The following is a 24,127-nucleotide window of genomic DNA, read 5'->3' on the forward strand; positions in this document are numbered from 1 at the left end:
TGCTGCAAAATGACTGACTTGAACTTCTGTTTGTCTTCTAAGAGTATCCCTCCCTCAGAAGATGGAGGCCTGAAGGTTACACTGCCTTGAAAATAATATATGATTAGTATTTACATAACAAAACAAAAAATTTGACCCCAAATGTAAACATAAATATTGTATTTACATAACAAAACGGTTGACATAATATGTTGTCCCACGCACGAGCTGTCACTTTCGACGTGAGGCGGTGTGTTAGAGATCCCCCAGTGGGTGCAAACCTCACTCCATGAGCCGGTTTTATGGGATTGAGTTAGGTTTAAAATCCACTTCGTAACATATTTACATAACAAAACAAAAACAAACCTGATTGAAAGCATTGCATAAAGAGTAAACAACTGTAATGATCATTAACATTGACTCTACCTAATTGGGTTAATAAACTTTTCTTTTTTAATCTCTTTTTGTTTTTCAAAATTTAAGACAAAATGAACCTTTGTATGTGGCCACCCGTAATGAGAAGGTTCATACCAATTACCAAAAACATTTCTATCCGTAAGAAACACAATACATTATTATGGTTAACATTGGGTAAGAATTAAGCTTTTACATTATTTTGTGTGTGTAATGCTGGTAGTAGTAAGAGAATCCAATCAGAAAACTATATACCACGAGGGAAACCAAAAGTATTTACTAAAGTCAAAATGGCTAAGGAAAAAATAAAGACGGAATATCATAGAAAGCTTTTAACTCATCGTGTAAGGAATAAAGATGCAACCAAATTTTATGATTCAGTGATGGCTTTATTTGTAGCAATATGTTTGTACACTACTAAATAGAAACAAAAATAAAGTATTATAAAGGTGACACAAAGGAAAAATATTCTCGTACTCCTTTGGAAAGACCTCTGCAGAAAGCAGAAAACTGCTTAAGTGGAAATGGAAGGTTATATGCATATGTAAAGATAACTCTGGCTGGTTGATGATAAAAAATTTCAAGGCCTAAAGATATGGAGCAACCAGTGCTAACGGGTAAGTGTGTATCCGAGTTGTTGACAGGGGTAGCTAACTATTGTCAACTGAACAATAATCCTCAATATTACTACTAGTGTGAGTATTACTAGCAGATGCTGAGCTGAATGTATGAGTTGATGAATTCTGGCTCTGGTTTACACTCAAACTCTGCTTTGATCGATGTTCATTGAGATCCCTTAAGGCTTTGAACCTTAAATCTTCACTGTAGGTACTTGGTTCTGGGATTGCATCAGGAATATCTAAATGTCCTTCAAGCATATTCACCACCTCAGACATTGTAGGCCTAAGTGATAGAGAAACATTTGTGCACAGAAGAGCTATTCTGACCACCTTTTCTACTTCTGTTTTATTAAGGTCTGGTCCCAACCTTTCATCAACAAGCCCCACTAATTTCTTAGCTTGATTTAATTGACATGCCTGCAAATATCAATTATTGTTTATCTTCAAAGGATGAGGTAACTTTTAATAAGTATTGAAAAAAAGAATGAAGGGTTTATAATTAAAAAATACAGCAAGGGGCTTTAAGCATACCCAATCCAAAAGACAAGTACTTCCATCGTCTGGTAAATAATTGTTATTGTTTTTCCCACTAACAATTTCTAATGCTAGAACTCCAAAACTGTAAACATCGGCTTTGTATGTAAGATGGCCCCATAATGCATATTCTGGTGCCATATACCCTCTACGAGAAAAAAAAAATGAAAAAGGAAATTTAGGTAACGGCAAATATTATTTAGAGATTTATGTATGATTAGTGCAAAGGCAACCTACATGGTTCCAGCAACTCGGGTGCTGATATGGGTCTTCTCTGCTTCATCAAGCCTAGCCAAGCCAAAGTCAGATATTTTTGGATTCAAATCGCCATCGAGTAACACATTAGAAGCCTTGATATCTCTGTGTACTATCTTGAATCTTGACTCATCATGGAGAAATGCTAGACCCTTTGCTATGCCAATGCAAATCCTAAACCTTGTGGGCCAATCCAATTTAAGCTGACGGTTCTCACTACCTACAAAGATCAAGGGGCCTTACAAACATATTTCCGAAATCCATTCTAGAGGGCATAGAGAAATATATGTAAAAATCAGATTTATTCAAGCAGAGCTTCTTGTATGACCTCATATGATCAAGAAATTCATGGACAAGTAATGACTAACCAAATAAAGCTCGGGCAAGGCTGTTATTTTCCATGTACTCATATACCAACAAAAGTTGTTCCCCTTCAGCACAATATCCATGAAGCTTTACGAGGTTGGGGTGTTGCACACAAGATATCAAGCCTATTTCATTTATAAATTCACGATTTCCCTGCCGTGATTGTGATGACAATTGCTTGACCGCTATAAAAGTACCATCTAGCAATTCACCCTGCATTGTCGCATCCAGGTTACCAGAAACCTAGTATGCCAGGCATAAACAGAAAAATTCCATTTAAATAAATAAAAAACAATATGGAAGTTATCTAAAAACCTTGTATACGGGACCAAAACCGCCTTCTCCAATCTTATTAGCAGAAGAGAAGTCATTGGTGGCAGCTCTGATATGCTCCAAGCTAAAATTGCCTGCCTGAATATCTCCATCTTTTGCACCTGGCCATGTAAGCCATGCAAAATTTGTATTAGTCAGTAGTTATCTATATTCCAATAGTAAACAAAAGCCTCAAAGTTATCATCTCTGCAGAAATAAAATAATGATTGAAAACAATATAATTAGTTTGTGCAAGCTTTTATTCTCACTCCCCTATGGATATTTCGTAGAATACAGTTTTCAAAGTATAAGACTCCACCTTCTTTCTTTTGCAGTTTCCCTCTGAAAAAGCCTTTCCACTTCCACCAAATGAGTCCAGATAAAAATAGCACTGAGCATAGAGCACCGGCTACGATGGCAATGATTATCGAACGATCAACTTTCTTTTCTCCATTTGAGCAAATTCTAGAATCTGTTCAAAGAACAAGGTATCACACTGAATTTTATTCAGCACTAGCCATCATATTCATAAGATCGCTTCAAACAACTAAAAAGTCATCCCATTCATAAGATTGCTGTCAGTTCAGTACTAAATTGTGTAGTATAGCCTTCAATTAATATCTGTAGAAATGATATTGAGAGTATGACCAATGCTTACCTAAGAAGTGATAAGAAACAGACATTGCATTTGATCTTTACTAGAAAGATCAAGAAAGCCATGTGAAGAGTTCTATTTAAAAAACAGAAAAGAGCATACCAAATATAAAAATGAAAGTAGAACTACTATTTCATGACGTTCATTTTTCTTTAAGGGCATTCTGTTTTCAATAGTATCAGAGTAATATACTCTAGAGAAGTGAAGTTAGACTTAGACATCATAAACAGTGATGATGACACCCTTCATTAAATCTAATAAGTTTACACTCATCTTGCCATGGGGTAGTATTCACCTGAAACCACAGATATAGCTGATACAAGTGGACCATAAACTCCAACATCAGGAATTCTAGTCGTTCCTTTTCCAGCCCAGTAGAATCTGATCTCCAAGATATTATTTGTGATTCCGATATTGTGTATTGGCAGTACCAGTGGTTTTTCAGTAACATTTGTCTCATTCTCTATATTAAAATTTTTGCGAGCCCTTCTTCCCTGAGACAAAGTCAACGCATTATTAATTCATATTCTGGAAATTAAAGCAAAATTCACTAGATAAATTGGTTACCTGAACATAGATATCAAATATGCGCTTCCCAAGACTTTTATATGTTTTATCATTTGTAAACTTTATTTCAGCAAAGTGAAGGTTTACAGTATAGTTCCCATTTGCCATGCAGTTGTGGAAATAAGTAAGTGTAATTGGAGATACACGCGCCGTTTTGTATAATTCTGGCATATTTGAAGATGGCAGAGATACAATGTAACGTACGTTCTGGGACTCAAAATCATCCATGAAGTCCCCGGTGCTACTAAATCCCCAGTGATCATCATTACTGTAGAAATAAGTTGCAGCGCCACCCTGAACATCTTCGTCTCCCACATAAAGGTTTTCTCCTTTATCATCTTTAACACTTACATCCTTCCCACCGCAGTTAACATGTAAACAACTTGAAACTGAAAGTTGGTTCAGAAATTAAAACAGTGCGAGAGTTTTTTTTAACTACTACTAACTGTACAAAGTTTCATATGCAATTTAACATAACAGTGTCATACAAAGCAAAAAGTTATTTTGCTACTATGCATTTATTTTGATTTGAATATTGCTACATATTAACACACATATCACCTTATATGTTACAATCTTCATCATTTGATTATGCAACATTTGATATATAAGGGGTAATGATATTTTAAATAATAGAGAATAATTTAGTCAAGTACAATAAGATTTTTTTTAATACAGAGGATATTTAACATCTTTAAATCATTAAATAATTACGTCATAAAATATATTTTCATAGTTGGTAGATGGCTGAGAATAAAAACAATAAGTGAACTGCCAGCACCGATGGCTTGATAACTGATAATAATATAACTTACAGCGTGAACAGCTGAAATTCTTGGAGCAAGGAACATACTCCTCTCTGTCAGTTTCAAATACAGTTTAATTAGTATGTACTGTTGGAATAAAGAAGTTTGAAGGCTTCTAGCAAGTACTAATATATCCTTTGACAAACATTTCTTCCATACATTCTCCTCGATCAAATTTTTGTGAGACATTATAAAATACATTCATTACTAAATTATGTCTTAGAAAGACACTGTCAAAGAATGTATTGTTTGCATTTTCTAGGAAATTTTATACCAATATCCACTGATTTATTACTTTATCATTTTCTCATTAATTAAAGTGGAAATAAATAATGATGTCAAAAATAATGGTCAGAGCTAGCATAGTGCTTGCTTGTTATATGGCAGTTAAATTCTTCCAAATAAATCATTTTTCAATTGCTTCTTCTCTCCAAAACTAGAGAAGGGGATCTTACAACTTATTCTTTCGAATCGAGCTTCTGAACAGATTCAGATTCAAGTTCCTACTAAAGGAAACAATCAGAAACAAATTTCAGTTTAAAAAAATATCAGCTTGAAAAATATAAAGGAAATTCCATTAAAAATGTTTTCACTTACATGCCATCCTTACAAGAAGTTTCGTCTTGCCAAGTAAAGTTGTTATATGATAGATCACTGTGTCCAACACAATATGAGAGCTTTTGTCAAATAAACCATAAATTGAAAACCAAACATGCTTATAATTATGTACTCCCACTAAAAAATGAAATTTAAAGCATTCAAGACCAGTTATGATAAATATCTTCTAGTATCCAACATATATTAAAATGCCATCATGGGTTCCCACACCCTCTTTCAACCTTTTCCAAAAACTAATATATAAAAGATCAGAGGAGAAGAAATACTGCAGAGGAGACAATACGTTGCATTTGCTGTTTATTCATGCCCTTAGAGGAGATTCAACAGTATGGCTTTGTATTTATAAGATAACTTCCTTAAATGTAGTTAATTCCTTTGTACACACAAATGACATCAGTAACAAAAGCCTAAAATGATAAAGAAAAAAGAATCTTGCTTTATAATATTTTCATGCATCTGGAATAACCCAGACGAAGCTAAAAAGGAATAAAGGGACCCTGGCTGCATCATCCTCTTTATGATGAAGACCAATGATGCCCATCATGATAATTCTGACATTTTTTGGCATGCTAACCAGAGATTACTTCCGTCCCAGTTTTTCTCAGTGCTTTTCTATTCTGATTCCACAAGCATTGATTATGAAACCATTTACAATTCAATAATATACTACATTTTTTATGCAATTAACACTAAATTTTTACAAGTTTGTTCTGACATTTTATTAGAACTCCCTAATTATAATATTTTATCTGTATTTCAATTTCTTAAAAAGATTGTTGTTGATATTGAAATATTGTCTTTTATTGTTAAAACTCATAGTTCTTAATTTTAAGACCTCCATTATATTATATAAACTTGTTCCAATAATGTTTTTATAAGATTTGAGTTTTAGACTTAAGTTACTTTATAAGATCTCTATATTAGAGATGTTCTAAGCGTAAAAAAGAAATAGAAGTCCTATTGCCCAATAAAGTACAACTTCACATTGGACATACTAAGTTCTTTCAAATACCATTTGAGATTTAGATGAGTGAGTTCAGGTTTCTCTCTATAGGGAATTTGAGTGGGAGTGTTTTCCTTTCAACAAGCTCTTATTAAGTAGATTTAGTAAATCACATCTAAATTTAAAGTATGAATTACTTCTAGAATAAAGATGAATCAACCGGGAATTGTCTATATTTTGACTATTGCTAGAAAATAATCTCATCATGATTTTGAGAGTTAAAACCTTAATTGCAGAAAATTAATATAGATAAAGAATTTTGAACTACAAGAAACTTACATGCTACTTCCATCCTTCAGGATTGAATTGGGTATATTGCCACTAAGCATGTTACCTGTTAGGTAGCTAACAGAAGCAATGCCAAACTGTTTAATTCATTGTGTCAATTGAACATAAAAACAATTATTTAGTTTCATTATAAAAAACTACGTACATTACATGATTATGGAATCATGAAAATTGGTTGAAAATTATCTAGTAGAAAAATAGCTTTCAAATGCATCACAAGTTCTTATCCCTTTTGTTTTAAGTTAAAATTTAAGTGTCAATATACATTAGAGTAAGATGCTTACATAAATCTCAGACGCCTTGCACTTACAATTGATGAAATTTCCCCAACGAGCTTGTTAAAACTGACATCCCTATCATAAATTTTTTTAAATATAGAATTTCAATTTTAATGAGGCAATGTCCTTTTACACGAAACATGTAATCATACAATTTGTAAAGCAAGTCAATAACAAATACAGTGCCAATTCATAAATCTTAATACACTGGAGATTCGTAACTTTTTTCCTGTCTCTCCTGACAAATAGGTTTGCAGTTTATGTATTTAGAGAATAAATAATTCTGAACCTTTAACACATCAAGCACATAGATTTACACTAATATTGCCTGGTACAGTTGCTCAACTTCGGATTCTAAAGTTGCAACCATGAATACTTAGCTCATTCTCATCTAGATATTTGCAATGTATTTGCCCTTTTGCTTTACTGTATTCAAATATGTATTGTTTAGAATTCAGTTAGCAGAAAATCTTTTCCTCTGTTTTTACTTTTTAATGCAGATGTAGATATGACTTATTATGTATGTTTCTAACTCAAACCTTTGATTAGTATGCTAGACAGGGGTGGATGCGCATTATGGATTATGGGAGCAATTGGTCCCACAAGAATTTATATTTTATCTGTTAACATAAAAAAAAGTACCCCATTAAAATTTATATTTTACCTCATATTATAACTATGGTGAAAGGTCAAACATAATATCATATTCAGTATAAGACATTCCTCCAGCATTTACGAGGGAGGTTAAGTTACTCTCTTGATCCCAGTCACAGAAAAAAAGGATTTGACTATGAACCTGGACATGGATCAGCCTGTGTCACTGCCAACATAAGGAGAGAGATCATTTTTTCGTAACTACTCCCAAAACACCATCTCAGAGGTGCACAATGCTAGCTCAAGCAATGGAGCATCATTGTAGGTACTCCCCACTGCTCGCTTCTGCACATGGTGCACCCATTCTTCACCTTCATCCATTCATGAATCAGGTCAGTCCTAACTTGGATTGAACGCTATGCATGAAGAGAATAGAAGTATCAAACACCTAACTTGGTTATTGACTGGCTTTCATTTTCTATTCTTGATTCTTTTTTAACAATGTTAAAATTGTTAACATGTCATAGGTTATGAGAACATATACGCACGGCGTAACTTAAGTCCTTTTTCTCTGGTCATCCTTAAACAATACTAACCTCTTAAAGAATTAATTATACGATCTCAATATGCAAAATGATTTCATAAAATTAGGTGTAAACTTTTTGTGCATTGAGCAGCAGAAGACTTACTCTACCATCATTTGTCCGGAAAGATAAACTAAAGTAGTCTATTCTTATCAATACAGACATGCGGAATAAACATGTTATAGGTATAGAATCTTCGCACGCTTACTTACAGAACCGCCAAATTCCTCATTGTCCAGACGTATGAAGGTATAACACCAGATAAGTTACAACTCCTTAGAACCCTTAAACACAAAATTGAGTTGCGTTAAATTTCAGACTAATGGTTAAAAGAATATGTATTCCCATTTAAGAAACAAAATATGAGAAAATATTATCACTTGTAGACTTACAATATACTCAACTTTTCCATGTTTTCCAGATGTGGAAAGACCTGGGCAGGACTTTCTATATCACTGATTCTTCTGCATAAATATGCGTTACCATGAGCTAGAATATAAATATGATAGATAAAGTGAAGCACAAAATGTACCATGATTCGTAGGACTAAAAGAAAGATACACTCACAGCATAACTAAGTTCTTCAAGAGAGAGATATTTGATGGGAAGGGTCCCTCTAGTCCACTTGCATACATTTCTCTTCATAGATTTTACATTGGTAAGAGTATGGAGTTAGAAATAATATAAGATTTAATATTTTGCAAAAGAACCGTCAAATCATTTAAGAAAGAAAGGATTAGAATCTCACAATCTTTGGAGAAGTTGCCAGCTCGGTATGAAACTAGGTATTGTTCCAGTAAAATTGTTATCATTTATTCTACTGCAATGTGATAATGAATTGTATGCATGAGATGCGGTGTATGAGTTAAGTAGTTGGATTATATTTAAGGAGAAGGAACAAATATCAAAGCTTACAAGTCAGTCAAATTTTGTAGTCCAGCAAATGTAAGTGGTAAGTTCCCAGTCAATTGATTGGAGGACAGAACCCTTCAGTGTTAAATTGCAGATAAAAAATCATAAGAAAACATGATATCTTACAAGAGAAAGTAAAAATAATAGTAATTATATTAAAAAATGAAAACAAGAAAAGGAATTGTTGTCTTACAATGTCTGCAAGTTAATTAGTTTCCCAAGCTCCGGTGGAACAGCACCAGAAAATTGGTTTCCTTCAAGCATCCTAATTGACAAGACAAATGAAGAGATTAGTAAGGATGATAAACCACATACTACCACAATAACACCTTTAAAGTATACCTCATTCTTTAGGATTTAAATAAACTCTTTAGGATTTAAATAAACATGATAAGAGTATGTAATATGAAATAATATAGGAATGAATTGAATTAAAACTTGGAACATACAGGTATGTAAGAGAGGTAAAATTTCCTAGATGCTTTGGAATTTCCCCAGATAAGCGATTCACAAGAAGAGAACTGCACACAGTTTTATGTAATAGGTAAGTAATATAAAATAAGAATGGCAGAACGAAAAGTTTGCAGTAGTTGGAAAAGACTCTAACTAACATTGAAGTTAATTTCATTGAAGCCCATTCCTCTGGAATCGAACCGGTGAAGCAATTGTAAGCAAAATCTCTGCCCACAGAATAAATTTTTTTGGAAATATTAAGATAAAAGAGTCACTGAACTATTTAAAATGTTTATAACGGGAATGAAACAAAAAAAGTTGTAAAAAACCATTACAATTTATTTTAACAAAGAAACAATGATTAACTTATTTAAGTTGGTCATACACTTCTCGGAGAAAAGGTAGCTTGGCCAGTTGAGGTGGGAGTGTGCCAGGTAGACTAAGGCGCTTGAGAGTCCTAAAACATTGAAACATTGTTCATCAGGGCGAAAAGAGAAACTTGAGATTTCCTTGAGGATTTGCATAACTGGATGAGGAAATTTAAGAGATAATATCATGAACACACTTAATTCAAGAACTTTAGAAAAGAGAAATAAACTAATTTCGTAGTCATACATCTTCACAACATGACAGACAGCATTGTCTTCAAAACTGCAGTCACAACCAATGCTTCTCTCTGATTCAGCTGGTGGCTCTTGCGTTAGTCCAACCATTTCAATACTGCATGAATCAGCATCAAATTTCCAATATTTCGAACCCATCGCACTCGCAATTTCTCTGAGGGCAACAACTAAATGACAACATAAACATGGAAGCATAAGCATTTGTAGTTGTAAACAACAGTAATTGGAATGTGAATCTAATATCAGCTTGAAAACTTCCAACCCAAAGGGAAATACTGTTTCAATGTTCATATAATTAAGAAAATAAAAGTGGATAGATAGAAATATTAATAAAAATATCACTCATAAATTATTCCTTTTAAATCATGAGCAACTACAACAAGAAGTTACTGAAATACGCTGAACTAAAACTTCAGAAGCTCCAATCCGTAGTGTTTCATATCTACAAAGATGAAACTAAAGATACCTTCTTCTTGGGGTACTTTTGATGCAGAAACTCTCAGCAATTGGAAGCAACTTAGAGCAATAAAAAGGAAGATAAAGAAATTGACAGCTCTCATGTTGCTCTGAGGGGTGAAAAAGAAGCACTAGATTGGCTAAGCTTTAACCTCTATGAGTCAAGGCTGACTTTTCCTCAAACTGCAGCTAATATCGTAGGTGCAATAATTGAGTTGAAGGAACCTAACTCAAGTTGGACAATGAAGATGATGCATCTGAACATGGAACTGTGCAAGTCTAAGACCCTGCCACTTTATTAATTACGTGTTTGATTTTTTCAGATGGTACATAAATTTGAAATCTTTGTTAAACTTTATGCATTAAACGAATGAGTACTTCTATACTTCCTCCATTCTAAATTATCTTTTCCTACGTATGATTTAAGAAAAACAAAAAATACATATACGTTTTTATACAATTTTATTAAATACTCACACTTTCAACAAATACGAAGAATAAAGTAACTATTATAATTGAACAATTAGTATATTAATTTATATAAGAAGATACTAAAAATTTAATAATGCAATGTAAAAAATATTTATTTTCGAGTGAATTTTAAAAAGCAAAAAATATGTATAATTTGGAACCTAACTTGTATCATAAAGGCATAATGAATGAATATGAAACATTAAAGTTAATTAAAGTTAGGAAATAAAAACCTTATTTTGTTTGAGTTTTGAAAACGGATTTGAAAAAGTGCAGAATGATGGTGTACTCTCAAGGATTGAATGATCCCAACTATGTCAGTACTAATCTAACTATATGTGTTTGAGCGTATTAATTAAAACGTGTATTAATATTAGTTAAATCATACAAAAATTAGATAATATGATTGTTAATTGGGATGTACGTTTTAATCAATGTCCAATAGTAAAAGAGTCTATCAGATATTATAAATAGTCACAACAATCAAGATAAATATACATTATTATTATAATATTAACATATTATTATTATGTAATACTTATTAGTTCGTTCTCTACTTTACACAATATTGAATATGAGATATGTTTGAATATTTTAACCTATTTTGTTATTAATGTGTTATTGTATTATTATTATTATTATTATTTTTCGTTAAACTCCTAACTTTGTTAATTTGATTTTTCTCTCAAGTGTGTTTTTTTAAAAAATTATATTTTTTAAAAATTGTCACATTCTTAATTTTTTTGGACGAGTGACTTATATGAGTATATAGAGTGAGTTGTAGATCTTTTGCATCAAAAAGCCTTCTAAATAGAACATAACAAGTAAAACAAACAACATGAATTTGTTATAATAGTAACTATGTAAATAAGAGTTATTATTAATATACTTAAACTTAAATAATGTTAAAGCATATATATATATATATGTGGAAAAGACTCATACCTAAGAAAACGTTTGATAATCTTCAAAGGTGAGTTGAAATTGTACATTACATACAAATAGACAAATTGAGCAAAATATAAGTGAAAAAAAATCACAAACCTATCCTTAAAGGTTTGGTTGAAAATGGTTTTAAGTTTTCTTGGTCATTGATGAACATCTCTTAGATGTTTTCTTCTTCTTCTCAAATCATGTTTGGTGAATTGAAAAGTTAAGTAATAACTTTAGCATGTATGTATGTTATGCTTCATTAATTAAGAAATCTAAACAATAATTTAATATGATACCATGAAGAAATGGAGCACAATAAACACGGTGTGTGTACTTAACATTTATTTTCCCCAAAAATGACTACTTAAAATAAAGATTAAATTTAATCAAGACATCTAATATTGACATATAAAAGAGACATTTGGATGAAATGTTTATAATAAAAGTATGCGCTCAACTAAAGATTATTTTATACATATATTAATTGACATGTATTTTAGTGAAAGCAAGTTTGAATATTTAAAACATGAATTAACTTTTTATTATTTTTTTTGAATTATAAAAATGAAAATATAAATGATAAGAAACTGAAAAAATATTATATTAATCTTATTTTTTAAATAAAGATACTACTATAAGTGTATAAACAGGAATTCAGACTCTATTATAAATATTACTTCATATCGAAATATTATATTTTATTTAAAAACATGCATTGTTGGAAAGTAATGTTGCCCGTGTAATTATTTATATTGGTTAAAAAAATTTAAATTAAAATAACTCAAATAATATATAATGTTTATTTAAAAAATATAAATTTACTATTTTATATATTAAGATCGAAATATTAAAGTTATTTAATTACAAAGCTTTGATAAATAAATTGATAATTGGTAAAAAATAAATAAAATAATAAATTATATTAAAATAAGATTTAAATACAAATTTCGTTTTTGGTTTCATCATTTCTAAATACGGTTTTTAATGTACATTTAAAAAATTGAATCTAACCCTATAAAGGTAAAGTTGTTGTATTATATATAATTGTCATTATTATTATTATTTTATGTTTTTCGTGAGAGTAGAGATAAACTTCTGAAATAGATCGTTCAATCACCATTTTCTAGTTCATCGCTTCTGTAGTTTCAACTTCAACTTCAAATTCTCAGGGAAGCGAATTCAGTTAATTTCAAATCTCAAATCCGAATCAAAATTTGGAAGTGAGATTCGCGATGGAGCGGCTTCAGCGAATGTTCGCAGGTGCAGGTGGAGCGCTGGGGCACCCTCCCCCAGATTCCCCAACTCTCGATTCCTCCGAGCAGGTCTACATCTCCTCACTCGCGCTCCTCAAGATGCTTAAGCACGGTAGTTAAAGCTATAAAGTTTGCGTTTTTAACCAATTGAGTCAACGGGTGCCCGATTTCAAAATTAGGGTTTTCGTGTTTTTGTAATCACAGGGAGGGCTGGGGTTCCCATGGAGGTGATGGGTTTGATGCTGGGAGAGTTCGTGGACGAGTACACTGTTCGTGTGGTTGATGTCTTCGCAATGCCGCAGAGTGGCACTGGTGTTAGCGTTGAAGCCGTTGATCATGTTTTTCAGACTAATATGCTTGATATGCTCAAACAAACTGGACGGTATTTTATTTATTTATTTATTTTGTAATATTTTATGTAGCACAAACACGGAAACTGATACGTCAACACAGAGATATACGCATAATCTCTAAAATGTAGGAAAAATGTAGAAGAAGGATACAAATTTATATATTATATAATTATGAATTATATAAATTGACAATAAAGATTTACATACACAAGTATGTTCCAGTTGGAATTTTTTCATGACTAAGTTAATAAGTTTGATATTTTAGAAAATTAATGTATTTTTTCTTTTTAAAATTGTGTTAGAACCGTTTTTGAATTGACACTCCCTACAAGTATCATACGAGTGATACAAGTATCATACGAGTGATACAAGTATCATACGAGTGATACGAGTATCCGACACTGACATGCTATTTAAGAGGAGTGTCCGAGCTTGTGTGATGTTTGGTTTATGAATTCATTGATGTTGGTTTCTTGTGTTGCAGACCAGAGATGGTTGTCGGCTGGTACCATTCGCATCCTGGATTTGGCTGCTGGCTCTCTGGTGTTGATATCAATACACAACAGGTTCAGCTCCATTTCTTTCTTGTATACGTTCTTTGGTTAATTCATGTATTTCCTTATATTGTTTTTGCATCTACCATTCCATTCAAAGGATCTGTGTGGTGGATGATGTTAGTATGTTTCGATTTTAATGATTTTTCTTAGTTTTTCACATCATGGATTAGACATGGATGCTGTACTTTTATGGAGGGTCGCAAGGTTTAAGTGGATCTCGTGGTTTGAATAGACTTCACGTTGTTGTTTTTCTTTCTTCCCTAGTTTCATGTCTTTTTGTTGAAAACTCTTTGGAATTTGGTTACTCGCTCATTTTTAGGAAGAATTCAAGAATGGTATGGAATGTGCAATAGTGAAGAGAACAACATACCATACCATCCAACTTGGGGAAGTCACCTCACTAGCCTCAAATTATGTCTACTATGATATTTACCTATTACGAATCTTATTTAAATTGCTAATGTGGCTTTGATCTTTGCTAGTTTTTGATTAATTAAGTTGATGCCTAAACTATATGCCTAGATTCTGTTAGAAGATGATGACATATGAACTATTCTCTGGGCTTGCTTGGCAGAAAGAGTACTATAAGATGAGTTTGAATAATTCGAGGAGTAAATTATATGCAATTTAAATAATTAACCAAAATTTCTAGTTAAATATATTTTCAGGGTTGATATTGCTATATTACTCTGATTTTCGAGAGATCTGGGATTCATTAATCAAACATCTTAGATTAGATTTTGATGTTCGTTAAAAATCAATAATTGTTTGTTAGTATAAAGCTTGCTTTGATTTCCCGAATAGTGAATATGGTGCGGCTAATTTTCATATAAAAGGTTTCTTGAGCTATTAGTGGAAGCAAACCATTTTTTTGTTAATTGAAAACAGTGTCATGATATGCACTTCCAAGTGCCAACTGTTGTCTACTTAAAATTTAAATTGTAAGTAATTGAAATTTCCAGCCAGGCCAGCCATTTACAGTTAAATTCTGAATTAGTAGTGACTTTTTTTTCTTCTTATTAGTATGGTGCTGCTGATTAGTATGAGTAACTTGCTCTTCTATGGTTTTTCATACAGAGTTTTGAGGCTTTGAATCAGCGTGCAGTGGCTGTGGTTGTAGATCCAATACAAAGTGTTAAAGGCAAAGTGGTTATTGATGCTTTTCGATTGATCAATCCACAGACTATGATGCTTGGTCAAGAGCCAAGGCAGACAACATCTAATCTGGGACATCTGAATAAACCATCTATTCAAGTGTGTTACCAAAGCCCTTTTTTATGTGTATACTATTTTTTCTTTCTTTCTTTTGGAAGCACTTGTTCTGCTTTTTTTAACTGTTAGTGACCTATATTAATTGCCACTCTTTAGGCATTGATCCATGGGTTGAACCGGCATTACTACTCCATAGCCATTAACTACCGGAAAAATGAACTTGAAGAGAAGATGTTGCTTAATCTCCACAAGAAGAAATGGACTGATGGTTTGACACTTCAACATTTTGATACACATTCCAAAACTAATGAACAGACTGTACAGGTAATGTAATGATTCAAAGTGTAAGGTAGATTTGTACTCATCTGATTACTCATAATAAAATCCCTGCATGTATTTTGTTTATCCTACTTTTAAGATTTAAAAATCTGCCTAATATCGTGATAAGAAACTAACTGGTATTGAAATAGATATTGAATTTTATTCTCTGGAACTGGCACCGATATGCCAAAGTACGGAAGACACTAATAACAGTTAATACAGTACACACCACTCTGTCCAAGATACTGAGAGCTTGTCTCTCCCTTTCCCAATTTTCTCTACTGTCTACCCCCCCTTTTTCCTCCTACCCTTCCTATTTCTGCTTTCGCTTGGCAGTTTATACTTGTCCCCTAATAGACATTAGAACTGCAAATTACAGCTAAAACCGCTAGCAAATTGCTATAAAACTGTCTTACTTCAGAACTTTATTTCTGGTTCTATATTCTTCCATTGAACCTGTCTACTTGAGACTCAACAAAGGATTGCCAACCATGGTTGGTTGGAAACATCTAAAACTGCTTTCTGGAAATCCTCCCAAGTTTGCTGGTGCGTTGAGAACTCTCACCATTGATACCAGGTCACTGTATTCCTTTCTATGGCCATCACAGCCTGCAATTTTTTCTCACATGACATCCCTTTCAAGTTGAAATATCGCTCCACTCGAGTTGTCCAACCATACACATCTTCCCCTTCAAAAATAGGTATCTCTAACTTCCTCCACCTATCTAACCTTAAACCACCCCTCATTATGGGTGCCAGTCGTGTCGCCTTGACATATTGTTTAGCTTTCATTGCTGGTCCTTTCCTCCTTCAGTGTGCGAATTTCTCATACAGCAGTCTGCAAGTCAGTCAATTGTTCCACGTTTCTTTTGATGGTGTCCCTCATGCCCATTAAGCCTTCAAACCGCCTCTCCAACACCTCCACCATTGCGTCCATGTGCCGAGTCGTCACCATCAGTGGTCCCTAGAACTGGTTGCTCTGATACTAGTTGATTAGAGACCAACTGTTATAAAAATAGATATGGAATCTTATTCTCTGGAACTGGCATCGATATGCCAAAGTACACAAGACACTAATAACAATTAATACAGTAAACACCACTCATTCCAAGATACGAGAGCTTGGTCTCTCCCTTTCCCAATTTTCTCTACTGTCTGCCCCCCTTTTTTCCTCCTACCCTCCCTATTTCTTCTCTTGATTGATAACTGCCTAACGACAGCAGTTATGCTTGTCCTCTAATAAACATTAGAACTGCAAATACTGCCAATGGCTTAAAAACAACAACAAATTGCTATAAAACTGTCTTACTGCAGAACTTTATTTCTGGTTCTCCTCTTATAATGTTTACTTATAAGAGGTCTAACATATCGTTAGCAGAATAAATACTGATAAATCTCAATTAAATTGCATGCAGGAAATGCTGAGCTTAGCTATCAAATATAACAAGGCTGTTCAAGAGGAAGATGAGCTGCCTCCAGAAAAGCTTGCAATAGCTAATGTTGGAAGGCAAGATGCGAAGAAGCACCTTGAAGAGCACGTCTCAAATTTGATGTCTTCCAACATCGTTCAAACTCTCGGAATGATGCTTGATACTGTTGTCTTTTAGAGTTGTTATTTTGGACCTTCTGGTTTCTCTACTCTAGCATGGTAAGGATGCAAATTGAGTTGTTAAAATTCCTATTTCCTAATCCTTCTCAAACAATATTTGAAGACACTAGACAGTTATATTCTTTGGACGAGCTGAAAAGGTCAAGAAAGTAAAACTCCGCGCATAGTTTGTGTGGTGTCTCCCTAAGTATTACTTACTGGGTATCTTTAATGTTATTGCTGGATTTATCTTCTATAAAATTTGTCAAAACAAAAATTTCAATTATGTTTTAAAATACTATAAGAAGCAGTTAACATTACGTAAACACATTGAAATATACATTTTGTAGTCTATAAATGCAAGATCTACATTAAGCTCCACATATCGACAATTAGATTACATGCAGTATTATTTTAGCTCTGCTACAATGCTGGTCGTACAGCTATAGTGGAGAGGTTTTGTAGCCACGCTGTGGTAGTTTCTTAAAAGTAGCCAATATGAGATCGATGTAGAGTGGAAATTGAGCCAAGCCAAAAAGTGTCACTGGCAGGCATGTCACGGCATAGACAGGGAATGCAGCAGATTTGAGTTTGCCCTTTAGGATAAAGAAATGACCAGCACAGAAACAGACCATCATAGAGGTAATGGACATGAACAACGATGTCAAACCCACTATAAGCTTCCTGGGAAGACTTCTACCGAAGTCACGCTCTTGATACCGAGATGTGAGTATTGAGAGGAAAATCACCAGTGAGGTGACAGAACAGCAAAGAGCATTGAGAGATGAGATAGCAAAGGCTTTAAACTCTGGCCTGTATTCAAGAGTTGAGGAGCCGGTTTCATCTTTGAACTCACCGGGAACGATGGTGGATGTGGAAAATGCTACTGTGGCTATCAGTGCTGCTACCAAAGAGCAAGATTCAGAGGTTTTTTTTAGCCATTGTTCACCACTCTCGAGAAGGTCCCTGTGAGTCTCGCTGAAGATATCTCTTGGTGTCTTGTTTTTATTGTTGTACCGACTAAAGAAATGAGGTTGCATCGATTCCTTGACGAACTGTATCACAGCACCAGTGGGAGAGCAAGTAGTTTCAATAACCAAATAATGTAAATCATTTTACAGGGATAATAGTTGAATTCAAATTAACGCACCTTAATATCAATAACATAATGAGGACTTGTTAGGGTAAATAATTCAATAAAAAAATTATTTCACACTTGTCTAATAAGAATTTAATTAATCTTTGATCGAGAGACTTATTAGAATAAGTTAAAAAGGAATCTTAGTAAGATGATAGAATTATAAAATTTATAGAAATAAGTTTAAATAAAACCCTATAGAAACCCATAAATCTCTACTATAATATTGAATAAGCTCTTCTAAACTCTCATAATCCATTTTTGTAGATAATTACGTAAACAACACGTTTGATAATTATATTTTTTAGTGGATGTTATTTGTAGTATTAAAATTTAACTCAACTTCCTCGCTCATCTTATATAATTTATTTCAACATTATCTGAATTATCTCCATTTATGTTCTCGCATAAAAATTGTGTCCCCTTTGAGTTAACAAATTAAAAACAAGTAAGTTAAAATGCGTAATCATATGTAAACTTACCAGGTACCACTTGATTTCCCCATGCATTTGCAGCGCTTCGCCAGGAATGAGCCAAGGTTTATACTCTCCAAGCTTGGCTGCCAAGTGCAATGCACTGTTTCCCTCGCTATCCACTTTCCCAAATATACTCTCTTTCACATTTTTCTTCTTCACCAATAACTCATATAAGTGGATTTGCCTGTTCTCTGCTGCCAATAGCACTATATTTTTCTTATTGAAATCCATATCATTAACAGCTACAGGAAACAAGTCCATGATTTTCACTACCATTTCTGTCACACCGTTCTTTGCAGCTATTAATATCGGTGTCTCACACATCTTCTTTTCTTTTATGTTAACCTTCTCCTCCACTGCGCATAAAACTAAACCAAATAATGATAAATAATTATAACCAACACTATCTAAATATATGATTAAATATCCTCTTCCTTTTTATCTTTCTATTTAACGTACTCTTATGACGGAAAACTTCTTCATACTAGAATTTGGACTCTTTAGGCTAGGACTTGTACCCTCTTGGTCAAATTAATCATAAGAGTATTTTGAATAAAAAAAAATCTTAAATAGGAGTAACAATGTAGAAACAAGTGACAAAACAATGACTCCCCTCTGAACTAATCTATATGAAAAAATTATAACGCATTAATCGAGTTGTTCAACTCTCAGCCTGTTTGATTCTGCATTGGAAGAGGCTGTAGATGCATGTGCGTGAATCATGTGAAAATTTGAAAAAGTAAATATAAGCTTAAGCAGAATCATACACAGTAATAATGTTATACCATTCTTTTGTTGCTTGGGTTCTCCTTTGGTGGTGAGATGTTGCTGCTCTTCTGTGATACCAGCCAAAGTAACATTACCCTCCTCATCAAAACTATAAGGGTCTTTACGTTGATCTTCATTCTCCAATATTTTCACTGGTATGCTGCCCTCGTCATCATACTCATACATGCTAGCTCCATTCAGAAGTTCATCCATTATTTGAGCTGACCACACGTGCTTTTCCTTCTTCCCACGTATCTTCTTTATCTTCGATGACCCTTTTGTAGTTTCATTAGCAGAAACATTGTCACGTTATTACTAGAAAAAAAAAGGTGCTATACATTCATGAACTGCAAAATTAAATGTTTTTCTTATATATAAGTAGAAAAAATGACATTCTTTCCATTGATTTTTTTATACTTATAAGCTATTAAATATATTTTTATAAAATATTCAAAGATTAATAAGATAATTTGTAAGAGTTAATCCATTAAGGATTGATTTATAATTGTTATCAATTTTTGGCAAAAATGTAAATAGCCATAGTTGCATGATATCACCTTATATACTTGACCATCAGTGCCTGATTGATGTATGGGTAGCATTTTTTAATAAATTTTTTTTCTTTTAATTCATCTATTATAACTGGTGTGTGGTTTTTATTTGTAATAATTTTAATTAAATTTAGTCTTATGGTTTTATATACAAGGACTTAACTGCAACAGAACACAAAATTAGAAGACTATATTTATAGCAAATAGTAAAATAAAAGGATCAAAACTGCATATTAATCATAAGATATGAGAGTGACAAGAATACTGCTCACAATGGAAGAATGAAAGCAAATGAGATTGAGAGGAATATGTACTAGACAAGTCAAAATATGAATAAGATCTTAATAAGTTTTTTAACCTGAAAGTGAGAGGAATACATTAAACTTATTAGACAACATATCATGTACGAATTAATGATAAATCAAAATTAAAACAGCCAAGTCAAAATCTCAATATACTAATTAAATTCATAATCCCTTAACTTCCAATTATGAAAAATCCAAGTTATTTGGAGACTATAAATACTATCATCTGCTCTAAATATGTTCATGGAGACATACCTGTTCCCAAGATAACCGACATTATCACAAATACAAACTTGAATAAACCTACACAGCTTTGGTATTTGACAGGATGTGGCCAACTGCTGGTTTCAGATCCTAAACAATTGATATTAAGGTTAATGAAATCTCTGCTAACTCATAACTCTTAGTTCATATTTTTTCAATTTGCTTATAAAATAAACTTTTTCTTTTGGGTCCAAATATGGTGCGTGGAAAGCAGACATATAAGAATTTTAGTAGCCAATTTAGTGATCACCTGGAGATTTTGTTTCCGCTCCATTATTTGTAGCAGTTTTTTTCGATGCTTCGAGGTCTCTTTCTGTTCCAATTTGATCATTATGCGCCAACTTTCTACGTAAAAATTGTGCCAAGGGCTCGATCACTGGATACACGGAAAACGAATCAAATCATTGTTACAGTAGGAACTAGAGGTTATTAAATGATGTTCAAGTCGAAGTTTTCAGCAATAAATTTCTCTAAAATTACCTATATGTTGCAAATAATAGTAAGAATACCGTGGGTGTATTTAGTCTACTTTGCCTATACATTATTCTAACAAAAATACTTTTAAAAACAGGGATTGATTTATTCGTTATCTAAAAAGAGAGAGAATTTATATTTTTTACATACCAACTAAGGCGAACTTTTTTGCCACCCTCAAAAGCTCCCTACGTGTCTCGTAATTTTCTGGATAACTGGGTGCTTCTTTGAGTTCCTTCACGATTATAGCTTCCAAATAAACAACACGTATATACATTATGATTCTCCATATATATACAGAGTGAAATTTCATATTAATAATTTACCATTATAAACAATTTTTTCAAACCATCCCAAGCGGTCACCACTCTTGAAAACAGAAGGCTTATTTGCCAGGAGATGAAGAGGAGTTAACCCACTCTGGTTCACTGAGTTTACAAGATCTCCGTATAAATGAATTATTTGGAATGCCAAATCTGTCAAATAAATTACTCATCAGCTAAAACTAATAAATCACACATTCATACATCAGAAAGTTCAATTATTATTAGATTCAAAGAAAGTTTACCAAAATAATCTCCGGCAATGGCAGAATGAAGAATTGTGTCCCCATCAGTTCTTCTACAGTTGCTGTAGTAGTTGAGAGGCTGTGGGTGGTTGTTGTTAGAGAGATAGTGAAGAAAAAGGAAAGCTTCTTTTCTGCCATGCAGAGCAGCCAGAAAGAGAGGGGTCTCGCCATCAACGTTGCGCATACACAGCAACGAAGCCTCAGCGGAAGCAATGTACTCGCACATTTGCACGCTCCCCATCGAAGCCGCGAAGTGCAAGGCCGTGTTTTTTCTCTGGTTCTGAATTCTCAGTGCCTCTTTACGCTTACCCTCTTCCTCCTTGGAGCAAATAAGCTCCACCAGTTCTCGCACGACGTCGTATTGGCTGTCGGTGACGGCGACATGCAATGCAGTGTCACCTGTCCTCGTTATTCTGGCCGTGTGAGCCGTCTTGTCCTCCTCGTACGTTCTCACCACTTCCCCCCACTCACCTTTCATGCAAAATTGGAACAAACGCTTGCTTTCTTTTTCTGTTTCCTCACTCGCCCTACCATCTTCCCTTTCGGCCATCATCACATCACCTATTATTACTTTCTCTCTTCTCAAATCTAGACCTAGCCACAACTATATATATCATATATGTGTGTGTGGAATGTAGGGGCTGCTATTTTTTTCTTTATCTCTTTTTTGGCTTTCATATCAAGTTATTCCAACACAAAGTGACGAATTCACCACTGCGCAAAATGTCAACTAACTTTCCTCTTCATTTCCCCCCAGTTTGAAGCAGACAGAATATGGCAAGTTATAATAATCACTTTGGACTACAAAACTGGGAGAGAGTGAGAGAGGTGAATTAATTTACTTGCGTTTTTAGATTATATTCATAATTTTGATGCAAATTAATAATGAAAAAAATGACAGTTATAGCAGTTGTTCATTTTTTCTATCTATACTAAAAAAAATGGTAAACTACGATGTGATTGTGGTGAGTATCGGTGCTGTGTTTCCTCTCCAAGCAAAGTGATGAATTTACTTTGTGGAACGTGCCACTAACTTTTCTCTTTCTTTACCCCTCATACACACACCGCGTGGGTTTGGAGAACTGTTCTTAGCTGTGCAAAAGGACGCAGGAGGAGGGGTAATTCCAAAAATAAAATGAAAAAATTACACTCATTAATTTCAACTGTGAAGTCAAATTCTAATATTCTTAAGGTTTAAATCTGTATAAAACTTACCGAACGGAGGGTGAGAAAGACGAAATTCATGATTCTATCTAACCTAACCTTCTTTCTGATGGAATAACTTGAAGTGGAAGCAAGCATGAAAAATCGCGGCGCTGGTCAATTAAGAAGCATGTGTTAGTAGTATAAAAAGTGGTCCCTTTAATACAAAAGATAGAACTGGAAAGAGCAAACAAGCGTTTGTCCAAGATTTACAAGAAAGGAAAAGAAAGTGGTTGAGAGGTAGAAGAAGGACAAGAAAGTTCACACTGGCAGAATAACGAGGACAGGTGAAACTGGATTACATGTAGCGCCACACCGATGGTCAAGATTCCGTCGTGCAGCAACTTGTGGCACTGATTTGTTCTCATCAACGGAAAGAGGCTTTGGGAATTCAGAATGAGAGAGGGAATATGGCTTTGCACTTCGCAACGTTCAGTGCATTGCTTCTGCTGAGGCTTAGATGTTGAGTGTTCGCAACGTTGATGGTGAGAACCCTCTTTTTCTCGCTGCACTTCACCACAGATAAAAGAAGCTTTTCTGTGCCTCACGACAGATAAAAGAAGCTTCACGACAGATAAATGATAATTAATTTTAGTAACATTTTATCAAGTTGTGAATACATAAATGTTACTAAAAACTTTTAATAACATCTAGTTATAGTAAGAATGTTCCTAAACAATTTGGTAATAACATTTATTTAATAAAAGAATAATATATATAAACATGTCACTAAGTAAATATTAGCCACAGGGATCCGAAGGCTTCAAACTACTATTCAATAAGTCAATTATCTCTAATATAATATGAATCCTAATGAATTTATAAAAATTAATATTATTTATCTTTCATTATATTATTAACAATGACTCTATTGATAACATTTTGTTTATTTTTCACGACGACTGAGTTTATTTAATAATTTTAATATGAACTTTTATATAAATTTAATACGTTGTAATTATTAATACATCTGACAAACACATACATTAGGAATGAATACATATCCACCAACACATGCAATTTTGCACCATCCTTCAAAGGTTAAAGCTGAAATTTCTGATAGCACAATATATAGAAAACCCAATTTTTTATACAATCACGTTACAACTTCTAATACTATTATTTTAATATTTTTTTATATCATTTAATTATAAATTTACTCTTTATTATATATATTTATTTATTAATCTATCACATCAAAAGTTGTATACAATTTCAAGAATTATCAAACTATCATTTTCCTTTTTGATATATGTATCTTGCTTTTTCTATCGGTAATTGTTGATAATTTAGTGCTATTTCGAATTCTTTGAAGATTATTCCTTTCAAAAGAAAACATTACTAACATTATTCTTAATAAATAAATATTACTTCA

General features: G+C 33.2%; 3 protein-coding genes across 14 annotated transcripts; 1 reads left to right on the forward strand and 2 right to left on the reverse strand.

Annotated features, from left to right (window-relative positions):
- Window positions 1–738: 738 nt before the first annotated feature.
- On the reverse strand, window positions 739–10,715 carry LOC137832440 (putative LRR receptor-like serine/threonine-protein kinase RFK1). Of its 10 annotated transcripts, none has more exons than XR_016521355.1 (24): window positions 10,328–10,715; window positions 9,854–10,028; window positions 9,624–9,695; window positions 9,397–9,465; window positions 9,235–9,306; window positions 8,979–9,050; window positions 8,789–8,860; window positions 8,622–8,693; window positions 8,441–8,512; window positions 8,266–8,337; window positions 8,086–8,157; window positions 6,702–6,770; window positions 6,409–6,474; window positions 5,106–5,162; window positions 4,964–5,014; window positions 4,518–4,561; window positions 3,703–4,091; window positions 3,431–3,629; window positions 2,800–2,976; window positions 2,484–2,602; window positions 2,171–2,381; window positions 1,785–2,022; window positions 1,545–1,695; window positions 739–1,430 (listed from the first exon to the last, which is right to left on the reverse strand). XR_016521355.1 is itself a non-coding variant. In XM_068640604.1 (24 exons), exons 1-24 carry the CDS (start codon window positions 10,419–10,421, stop codon window positions 1,044–1,046), a joined length of 3,045 nt encoding a protein of 1,014 aa, XP_068496705.1. In that variant the 5' UTR covers window positions 10,422–10,715; the 3' UTR covers window positions 739–1,043. The 10 variants fall into 10 exon arrangements, 9 of the variants coding, with proteins under 9 accessions (XP_068496705.1, XP_068496704.1, XP_068496708.1 ...); XM_068640604.1 differs by having other exon boundaries at window positions 2,800–2,952; window positions 4,964–5,011; XM_068640603.1 differs by having other exon boundaries at window positions 2,800–2,952.
- A 2,047-nt stretch (window positions 10,716–12,762) lies between these two features.
- LOC137832446 (26S proteasome non-ATPase regulatory subunit 14 homolog) lies at window positions 12,763–17,213 on the forward strand. The gene is made up of 6 exons (XM_068640614.2): window positions 12,763–13,086; window positions 13,179–13,356; window positions 13,812–13,893; window positions 14,962–15,138; window positions 15,253–15,420; window positions 16,833–17,213. Exons 1-6 carry the CDS (start codon window positions 12,954–12,956, stop codon window positions 17,022–17,024), a joined length of 930 nt encoding a protein of 309 aa, XP_068496715.1. The 5' UTR covers window positions 12,763–12,953; the 3' UTR covers window positions 17,025–17,213.
- An 84-nt stretch (window positions 17,214–17,297) lies between these two features.
- Window positions 17,298–23,246, reverse strand: LOC137832444 (uncharacterized). 3 transcript variants are annotated; one of them, XM_090303037.1, is made up of 9 exons: window positions 23,018–23,246; window positions 21,550–22,865; window positions 21,308–21,457; window positions 21,132–21,230; window positions 20,758–20,883; window positions 20,499–20,597; window positions 19,405–19,662; window positions 18,626–18,975; window positions 17,298–18,060 (listed from the first exon to the last, which is right to left on the reverse strand). In XM_090303037.1, the coding sequence occupies exons 2-9, from the start codon at window positions 22,100–22,102 to the stop codon at window positions 17,449–17,451; spliced, it is 2,247 nt and encodes a 748-aa protein (XP_090159163.1). In that variant the 5' UTR covers window positions 22,103–22,865; window positions 23,018–23,246; the 3' UTR covers window positions 17,298–17,448. The 3 variants fall into 3 exon arrangements, with proteins under 3 accessions (XP_090159163.1, XP_090159162.1, XP_090159164.1); XM_090303036.1 differs by having other exon boundaries at window positions 18,626–18,987; XM_090303038.1 differs by lacking the exons at window positions 21,550–22,865; window positions 23,018–23,246 and having other exon boundaries at window positions 18,626–18,987; window positions 21,132–21,216; window positions 21,308–21,443.
- Window positions 23,247–24,127: the final 881 nt, after the last annotated feature.

The sequence above is a fragment of the Phaseolus vulgaris genome, chromosome 6 (genome assembly GCF_051622355.1).
Source record: "Phaseolus vulgaris cultivar YP4 chromosome 6, ASM5162235v1, whole genome shotgun sequence".
In the NCBI taxonomy this organism is placed as follows: Eukaryota; Viridiplantae; Streptophyta; class Magnoliopsida; order Fabales; family Fabaceae; genus Phaseolus; species Phaseolus vulgaris.